General features: G+C 44.7%; 1 protein-coding gene across 1 annotated transcript; it reads left to right on the top strand.

Moving 5' to 3' along the window:
• Positions 1-3,384: 3,384 nt before the first annotated feature.
• Positions 3,385-9,779, top strand: sp7 (Sp7 transcription factor). The gene is made up of 2 exons (XM_061220216.1): positions 3,385-3,405; positions 8,523-9,779. Exons 1-2 carry the CDS (start codon positions 3,385-3,387, stop codon positions 9,777-9,779), a joined length of 1,278 nt encoding a protein of 425 aa, XP_061076200.1.
• The last annotated feature ends 277 nt before the right edge of the window (positions 9,780-10,056 follow it).

Raw genomic sequence — 10,056 nt, 5'->3', positions numbered from 1 at the left:
TTGTGTGGGAGTGTGTCTATGTTTGTGTGGGAGTGTGTGTGTTCATGTGTCTATGTTTGTGTGGGAGTGTGTACATATGATCATGTTTGTGTGGGAGTGTGTCTATGTTTGTGTGGGAGTGTGTGTGTTCATTTGTCTATGTTTGTGTGGGAGTGTGTTCATATGTCTATGTTTGTGTGGGAGTGTGTGTGGGAGTGTGTCTATGTTTGTGTGGGTGTGTCTGTTCATATGTCTATGTTTGTGTGGGAGTGTGTGTGTTCATGTGATCATGCTTGCATGAATGAGTACTGCGGTACTTGCATGTTGCGGTACTTTAAAAAAAATTTATTAATATATGCCAAAGCTGTTTTTTTCCACATTTATGAATTATTTACGCCAGCATTGTGATGTTATATCTGTTCTCAGCTTGTTAATTATTATTGGACACGCATGTATACTGGTTCCTGTAACAGTAAATATATAACACATAAGGAAGAGGATTTTAGATACAATATGTCACATAAAATTCCCCATCGTATATACATACATGTAGCAAAAACAAAAGATGTAACACAAAAGAACAACATTGTGGCTGAGAACACGCTTCTCGTGAGTACTTTTTTCCTAAGTCATGAATGAGCTTTCCAGGAAAGTCCAAACGAGCGAGAGCATTTCTCTTAATGGCTAGTTATTCCTCAGTCGAGGTGATTCCGCGCGGAATCTCTGGGTGATTTCAGTCCACGGTCAAGGAGAGACGAATACTGGTACTGCCTAAAGCCAGAAAGAGCGGAGTAGGTGTTTTTCTGAAAGATGGATCATTGAGAGGGGCCTAATAGTGGTTCACTACATCATTGACTCATTTAAAAAGCCAAAAAGATAAATATTGCAAATCGCAATAAACTACAACATGTCTCAAACCTGATGTTATTTATGAAACCCGAAATGTTGTTTCCGCTTTTGGGTCGAGCTGAAACAATGCAATTTTGAATGGCGATAAATGATACCGTAAATAGTAATAAATATAGGCACATTTAGAGTGCACATGCGCGGGTCTCTAAACCACATTCAACAGAACCTCTTGCTAGGAAACCAATACCCACGCTTTTGGACATTTTTGACAAGTTCCTGTTTTCGCTCGATAATATCGTCTGACATTGTGGAATATGAATATAATATATAGATAATTTATCTGCAGAAGACCACGTGTGAGTCACTGTCGTGTTAATTACTAGAGCATGTAAGACCCATTTTTTGGACCGCAGAGAATTATAAAGAAATGGCAAAACAGACGGCGAGACCGATTTAACATCAAAGGCAAAACTCGCAGACAGAAACTGCTCTCTGACACAACCTGAGCGAGTTCATTCGAGTCTAGCGACACGAACATAAATAGCATTACATCACAGTGTGCTCATAATAATAGCTGCAGACTAATATTCAAGGAAGATATTCCAAAGAAGAATATCAGAAATCAACGTCTCTTTCAAAAATGTGCCTAGACTTTTATACAACGTGGTAAAGATTATTTAATTCCTGTTACAATAACGGAGCACTGGAAATGTTGATTTGTTGTGGCTAAGGCTACTTATTATATTAAATAAACACAATAGACACTGTCACAGTAGGATTTATGTGAATTAAATATGCATATGAATATATTATTAATAACGATAAAATCTGAAAATGATTACCTTTTCTTTCCTAATCCAGACGGATTACATAGAGGTTTCTTTAGTGTTCATTATTTTACGACATCGTAATTCATGTGACAATTGTTGCATCTTAACCACAACTAATTTCAGAATATATCCATTAAGGATTGGGAACACATGGTCTCGATAAAATCTTACAAAAACATTAAATATTTGTATTAGTTCTCCACAGACCGATTAGACCAAGAATAAACCCAGGCCACATCACAATAAAAGGATGGCCCGTTCCCATTAAAGATTAATAAAATGACTCCATATAGAGATGTATATATATACTCTATACATCTCAGCTTTCCTAAGCACTTAAACCGCAGATTCCTACATTTGACACTTAGAAAACCTGTTAAAAACGCCAAGATTTTAACGGCATGGCAGATAAACGCTTCCAAATGTGAAGAGATTTCAAACTTAATCTGAAAATGCTGTTTCTTTCATTAGTGGGACTTAACTTTGAATGCAAAAAAAAGAAAAAAAGAAAACTGGATGATAGACTGTACTTCTTAAAACATTTTTAAAGTTACAGCAGTCGGAATTCCGTTTCGTTATCGTAATTATTATTTCTTATTGAATTTATTGATTTATTTGCCTATATTTGTCATATGGTTTAATAATTTAAAACACAATAGAGGCCTTCAAAAGTAATTAAGTGCGTTTTGAAAACAGAGTGAAGTTAAACAAAACAAACAATAAAATCTCAAACAGAAACCGCACATTTAGCCATCTTAATTTTGAGTGATTTATTTATGTGGGTTGCTTACTTCTGTTTCTCTCGAATAACTTTAATGAAACTAATTCACTTTGGCAATTTAATCAAGTTATGGCTGAAGATACGATATGATTACTGCTAGCCTACTATTAGGCCTACTACGGCAACTATCATTACCACTACTATACTACTACTACTAATAATAATAATAATTACAATAGAAATATATCACCACCATTATAATCAAATACAATTGCAATGTACGTTTATTATTATAGGTAGGCCTACCATATATGTACACATATTACTAAACAATTTGATTCTGTTCTGAATGTTAAATATATTAAAACAATGTAATAAAATTCTATTTGTGCTTAATGTTGCCAAAATAGACTATGGGGTCGATGACGTTGATGGACAATGTGTATCGGTCCTCCCATTTGGAGAACTTCAGGCGAGCAAAAGGCATGCGTGATTTAGTGTGATTGTTTAATTACAATATCATGGGGAAATGCATGATATGGAGTATAGACTAGCCCAGCCGATGATATGGAGTATAGACTAGCCCAGCCGAGCAGAAGGAAGACCCGCGCGACCACCAGAAGAGATTCTCGGCAGGCACTATTGATCTTTCGTCTCTCCAGACAACAGAAGTGCTGAATGTATCTTATCATTCGGATTTATAATGAGCTTTTTCCATTACTACATCCGTAAAGACTTGATTGTGTGTTAGGGGCGGGGCTAATCGCAGTGTACTTTCGTCCCAGTACCCCCGTCCTCTCGCCCCCCCCCTCCCTCTCTTTTTTTATTGCTCCTTGGCGGCTCTTCAAAGCGCTCGGACCCTGTAATTAGGAGGCGGGTCCTGCGTCTCTCATAGAAGCTCCTTCGCTCGTGCCGGAGTTAGTCCAAACTGTCCCGGGACCGCGAGCTGAGACCCCCTCCGTATTTTTTTTTACCGATAGAGCTCTTGGGATTTGACTCTCAGGGATGGCCGCGTCTATTTTGGAGGTATGAAAAAGCGCTGTTCGATGTTCTGCTGGAGTTTACTTGTGAAATCACTTCATCAGTGGGTCTTCTTCTGTGGTCTAATAGTGTGTAGTTTTGTTCTTTTGGTATAGCCTACTGCACGCGGTCAGCCGGGCGCCTCTGTGACTCGCCTAAAGCCTACACGGATTTCTGTTCCGTTTCTTTCTCAGTTTGTGACAACGTAGGTTTCCTGTTTCAGTCCTGTGTCAGTTTTAATCTTGTACAATCAAACACCAGCGCGGGTCCTCTGGGGAGCCGCGTGCTGCATACTGCGTCCTTGATGTTACCGTTCATATGGGATACCTGGCTGGTTTGTATACGTAAAGCTACGTTTATTGGCATTTGCACGGAAAAAAATATATGTAATTTTTATTGTGAGTCGCTCAGGCAAAGTATGGGATGTGTTCCACAAAGAACCGTAGCCTCCGCTTTTTGGCGTATACAAGTAGAATGTAGAATGTAGAATATACAATATACAAGATTTTTTTGCGATTATCCCACTTTTTAAAAGTCAGTGTTCGCTCAGCGAGTGAGAACCCCGACAGGCGGTGACAAAACAACTGCGACCAGGTGAACTTCATTCTCAGGCACCGTCTTGACTGTGCAGCGACTACTTCCGTTTCCTTCAACAACCCATATTTCCTTATAATTAGCCTTTCTGGAGTCGCAGACTGATAAGTACCTGTAAAGCCTCGCGCTTTGATCTGCCTGCCATTAGTGAGGGTCTTTGGTCTCTCTCCCCGCGAGCAACCGTCGCGAGCATCACTGCGCCATTAAATCGGGGGAAAATACTTTTTGAAATCAACACAGCTGGTCTGCGCCGGAGCTGCAATTTCAACGCTCTTTCTTCACAACTTTTATAGGTGTAAATATAATTTAAAGAAATGTGTCTGGGCAAAAGAACATTCTCGTCTTCAATCGCTCAACTTGCCAGAGAATGCAGGCAGTGAACTTCGCGCAACCTCAGACGCGGGGAGTCTCAGGTCTGTTAGACTGCGTTTATTTAAGAGGGAGAACCTGCGGTCTATTCTGTGATATACATTTATAGCCGAATAATAACGTGTTCATGGAAGAAGCTGTGGGAGATGGAGCCTTGAGAGCCAACCATGACAGACGTCTGAGACATTACAAGGGTCTGATATTGTGATAATTAATACAAATTGGCTATTTTCAGGGAAACGCTCTGGTAGCGGTATATTCAATATTCCAGGTTTTATCTATCAGAACTTCCAAAGACAGTCTTTAGTAAATGAAGTAGGCCTACCAATTATATATGAACTATCAAACTTATAACGTAGAAAATACAGCCAGTTTATCGAGCGCAGACATTTTGAAAGTCGGTAAAACCATTCTATAAATGAAATAGTTACACAGACAGTCATACGTAATGCTGTGCCAATTACAGCATAAAATTTCCACAGCTCATCCAGAGAAGGAGCATAAAGGAAGTAAACCACATGCGGAAAGGGCTTTGAATGCAAGCATTACCGACAAGTTAAACCCTGCCGTTTAGCTCTGTAATGGGGTGTAATTAACCTGGAAATGGGAGCTAAAGCAACAGGATACGCCGTGTCGACCGCAGGCGCTTAGCAGGAATGAGGGGGAGATCAATGCCAGGCCCCCGAGTCCCCAAAAGTCTGTTCCTCGGAGCGCGTCAGCAATTCGCTCAAATGAAACGAAAACAAAACCGTGTAAGGCAGACTCCAGCGTGAACCTCCACCGCTTCACTGGAACGAAAATAATCATTATTATCTTTACATTAACTTTGTAAATTTGAATTCGATCCCGTCTCCAAAAATGATCAGAGACATAGGCCCCTCATATCGTAAAAGTGGATGTCGTGTTTCACCAGTGTTCTAAGAAAGTTCAGATGATTTAGAATTATCCCATCTAACTTGCACATTTAAGGAAAATTTAACACCCTGTTTAAGATCTGCGATTAATCAGTAAATTCGCTTTTTTTTGTTGTAATGTATGACGCAATATTTAAATCACGTCGTTTGCCAACCCATAAGGTATACCAAATATACAGACATCGTCCATCTTTCTATAACATGCCGATATCCACATTTACTGCTATTGTAGCTCATAGTTAGGCCTAGCTCTGCGTTAGCGTGTGCTCTCAAACAAATCAAGAAGCTTGAATGACAGTGGCCTCAAAAAGCATGTCACCGGGCACGTGCGCAGAGATCAGTCGCAGCAACACTAATCCGGTCGATTTTACACGCTCAGAACTGAGCGAGTTTTGATGACCCTCGGTGGTTTCCAAATCTAATGTAGGCAGGAAAATAGACCGCACCAAGAAACCCAAACTCGTTCTCCATTGAGAGGTTCTCCAAGACCAGCGGCGGTGGCGCTGATTATATTAACAACCGTCTTCAGCCTCTTCTGTTTCTGCGATTAAATGTCATTTGTGGCGACGGCAGGGGGGGACCGGGGGAAACCCAGTCAAAGTGCGGCTTGGAAATGTGTGTTTAATTTCTTTATTGTGATGAGATTCATTACGCGCAGTCATTCTGGTAAAACTAAAGCAAAGTTAAAATTAAACAGGCATTCATGTTAATTAGCAATTTACAGTAGTCTCTCTGGCTGTGAGACACATGTTCTTTACCCGAGTCGATTGTATTTGCAAGGTTTTGGAGGTTATAATAAGTTATAATATGCGCCTGGACGCACAATGTCTAATAGAGTGAAAATAAAGCCTTCAAACTCAATTGCCGTTAATTACTGTCGAACCTCTATTTATATTTATTCGACGAGGATGACGATGATACTACTACTAATAATACGATAATAATAATATTATTATTATTATTATTATTATTATTTAAGTGGTTCCATTCACATTATAAAACTGTTTTTAGAAAGAAAACTAATTATTTCTAATCATCATCTCCAATCTCAGAAATATTGGTAAGGTCCATTGTCAAGCTTCGCTTTCATAATAAATAGCCTACATTCCTCGGTACGTGCTGATCGGGAACAGGCCGACGTGACCGCAATCTGGCGAACTCTCAAAACCGCGCATCCAAAGGGAACACGAACAGTGCTGCGGTAGCCTTGGTTTGCAGGACAATACGCCATTGTTAGGTCTGACATAGTGACGGTCTCAGGTGTCATAGCGACAAAGACAAACAACCGTCACTAACTGCCCAACATTGTTTACCAACCTGTTTCACTCGTGTCGCGCGCAGAAAGGAATTGTTTTGGTCTGAATAAAATCAATATTACTTTACCTTTGACTTACAAGTCCACCTTTGCTTACCTTTTTGCCTACCTTTTCTTCACAAACTCAGTTTGGCGAGTTAGACTTCTGTGGCCCACTCGCCACACTGTGCGAATAAAATAAAATAATAATTTTGTTTGTGAGCCCAAGTTAAGGACCAATGATGTTCGAAGCCCATACATTGCCTGCTTAACAAAACGTTATCTACGTGGAGTTATATTAATTAAGGACCGCAAAACACTATCAATATATGTCGCTGTTTATTTGGTTTATGCAATACAACACTTTCAAATGTTATACTTCCGTGAGAAGTTTTTTGAGGTTTTCAGCATCTGATAAGAGACAATAGGTTAGAAAAAACAGCCGCATTGTATGAGAATTATTGCAACACATTTACCAACAACAAACAAACACCAGGCAAGCTACAACAGCGGACTGCCCCGTCATACCAGTGTAATTGGGTTGTTTTGTTACTCCATAAACTCAGATGGCTCTTGTCTTTGTGTGTCCAAGGGTAATTTACAGTAATGTCGCATAACACACCAACACTGGCAGCCAAGTATGCTCAAAATGCACATTTGCTTTCTCTTAAAAAATGTAGCATAGCATGTTGGTCCTCTTGCTATTGGGAAAGAGACAGGGCCCCATTGAAGCAGAAGAATTTTGATAGGGTTGATAGATGTGCCAGTGATCTCCTCCCTGTCTGACTGTATGGCTGTGGTCGGCCGGTCTTAATCATCCACCAGTCTTTCTCAGTCTGAGTCACTCTGGTGACTGTGGGGTGAAAGTCTCAGTCATTCTGACAGTGTGGCTGTGGTCTGCTGGTCTCAGTCATCCAGCAGAGTGCTTTCCTCTGAAGAGGAATGAGCCCAGGTTCGCTCAAGGATATGAAACATAGATGTTAGCTTTCGGGTTGATCCCAGGTGCTCTTTGAAAAAGGGTGCAAACAAATGCAACCAAGGGAGCAAGTGACATTACAGAAGCGAATTAAAAAATGATTGTGCTTTCACGTCAACATGGGTCCAAGGCACTCTGGGGTATATGGCAGAATTCATTTATCCTTCACCTGGGCAGCCTGTAGCCTAGTGCAGCCATCATCAAATCTGGACCTCGAATCCAAATTTGTAAGATTTGTTATGATAAGATCTGCACAGCTGTTGGGCCATTGAGCAAGGCCCTTAATCCCACATTTCTCCAGGGTGGATTGTTCTCTGCTTAGTCTAATCAACTGCTTTAGATAAAAAGCATCAGCACAAATGATAGTTATAGTTATATTATACTTTAAAAAGCCTTTGTAGGTCTTATTTAGTCTGAGTCACTCTGACACTGAGTGTTATTTCAGTCGGAGTCTCTCTGACACTGTGAGTGTTATTTCAGTCTGAGTGTCTCTGACACTGTGAGTGTTATTTCAGTCTGAGTGTCTCTGACACTGTGAGTGTTATTTCAGTCTGAGTGTCTCTGACTGTGAGTGTTATTTCAGTCTGAGTGTCTCTGACTGTGAGTGTTATTTCAGTCGGAGTGTCTCTGACTGTGAGTGTTATTTCAGACTGAGTGTGACTGTGAGTGTTATTTCAGTCTGAGTGTCTCTGACTGTGAGTGTTATTTCAGACTGAGTGTGACTGTGAGTGTTATTTCAGTCGGAGTGTCTCTGACTGTGAGTGTTATTTCAGTCTGAGTGTCTCTGACACTGTGAGTGTTATTTCAGACTGAGTGTGACTGTGAGTGTTATTTCAGTCTGAGTGTCTCTGATTGTGAGTGTTATTTCAGACTGAGTGTGACTGTGAGTGTTATTTCAGTCTGAGTGTCTCTGACTGTGAGTGTTATTTCAGTCTGAGTGTCTCTGACTGTGAGTGTTATTGCTCTGTCCCGACAGGAGGAGGCCCGGTATGGCTCCAGCCCGTTAGCGATGCTAACCGCCACCTGTAACAAGTTCGGCAGCACCAGCCCGGCAAGGGACACGGCCACACCCGGCAAGCCCATCAGCTCCGGCCCGGGAAAGAAGCCTTACGGCCTGACCTCTGACCTCCAGGCGCCCAAACGAGGCGGGGATGGGCTGGCGGACTCCTACACCGGCGCCTTCGGCTCTGGGGGGGGGCTCCTCCCTCAGTCCAGCACCCCCCCTCCCCACGGCGGGGGCTACGGCTCTGAGTACAACCCCTTCTCCCACTCCTTCCAGAACTCTGTTTCCCAGGACCCCTCTCTGCTGGCCTCCAAGGCCCAGGCCGACTGCCTGACGAGTGTGTACACCTCACTGGACATGGCACACCCGTACGGGTCCTGGTACAAGGCGGGCATCCACCCGGGCATCACCGCCCCCGCCAACCCCAGCAGCTCCCCGTCCTCCTGGTGGGACGTCCACCCCAACTCCAACTGGCTGAGCGGGGCGGTGCAGTCCCAGCCCGACCCCCTGCAGGGCTCCCTGCAGCCCGTGGCCCCCCAGGGGTCGCTCAGCCCCCAGCTGCCCAGCTACGGAGCCGACTTCACCTCCCTCAGCCCCGGCCCCTACCCCGGCGTGGGGCTGGGCAGCTCCTCCCACCTCCTGCCCGCCCCCCACCAGCACCTGCTGCAGCAGCCCAAGCCCGTGGAGCCCCCGCTGGGGCTGAAGCCCGCCCGGGGGGGCGGGTACGGGGGGGCCCCTGGGGGCCGGTCCACCTGCGACTGCCCCAACTGCCAGGAGCTGGAGCGTCTGGGGGCCTCGGCCGCCGCCCTGCGCAAGAAGCCGGTGCACAGCTGCCACATCCCGGGCTGCGGCAAGGTGTACGGCAAGGCCTCGCACCTGAAGGCCCACCTGCGCTGGCACACGGGCGAGCGGCCCTTCGTCTGCAACTGGCTGTTCTGCGGGAAGCGCTTCACCCGCTCCGACGAGCTGGAGAGGCACGTGCGCACGCACACGCGCGAGAAGAAGTTCACCTGCCCGCTCTGCAGCAAGCGCTTCACGCGCTCCGACCACCTCAGCAAGCACCAGAAGACCCACGCCGACGCCCCCGCCCTGGGGAAGGCCCCCGAGGGCCCGGCCAGCCCCCGCCCCGAGGGCCCCGCCGACCCCACGGCCCCTGTGCCCCTGGACCCCGTCTCCAACGGCGACGATAAGAGTGGGGTGGAGCCGGGCACGGGACTGCTGGAGATTTGACCTCTGACCTGCCCCCCTCCGAGCCCCCACCCCCCAGACCAGGGCCGCCGTCGAGATGCCAAGCCTGTTCGCTGCATTCTTCTGTTACATCTGGCCTCCGGTGTTCGTTTGTAACGTGTTGCTGATGATATTCTGCAACGACCTTTGGCATGTCTCCTCCCGCTTGGTGGGCATACCAGGCACACTGTCAACGGAGTCAAGCGAACGATGTATTTAAGAGTCAGTGTCACACTGTACGCAATCTCGCCATGGATACCTGGACCTTCCATACAGCACC

Source organism: Conger conger, chromosome 14 (assembly GCF_963514075.1).
Source record: "Conger conger chromosome 14, fConCon1.1, whole genome shotgun sequence".
Classification (NCBI taxonomy): Eukaryota; Metazoa; Chordata; class Actinopteri; order Anguilliformes; family Congridae; genus Conger; species Conger conger.
The sequence above is the reverse complement of the archived record's forward strand: the minus strand, read 5'-3'. Positions and strand labels throughout refer to the sequence as shown.

Bases quoted from the DNA above. Each gene is read 5' to 3' on its own strand.
- sp7 (XM_061220216.1), top strand. From the start codon at position 3,385: ATGGCCGCGTCTATTTTGGAG. The intron at 3,406-8,522 runs GTATGAAAAAGC...CTGTCCCGACAG, and splicing joins TGGCCGCGTCTATTTTGGAG to GAGGAGGCCCGGTATGGCTC.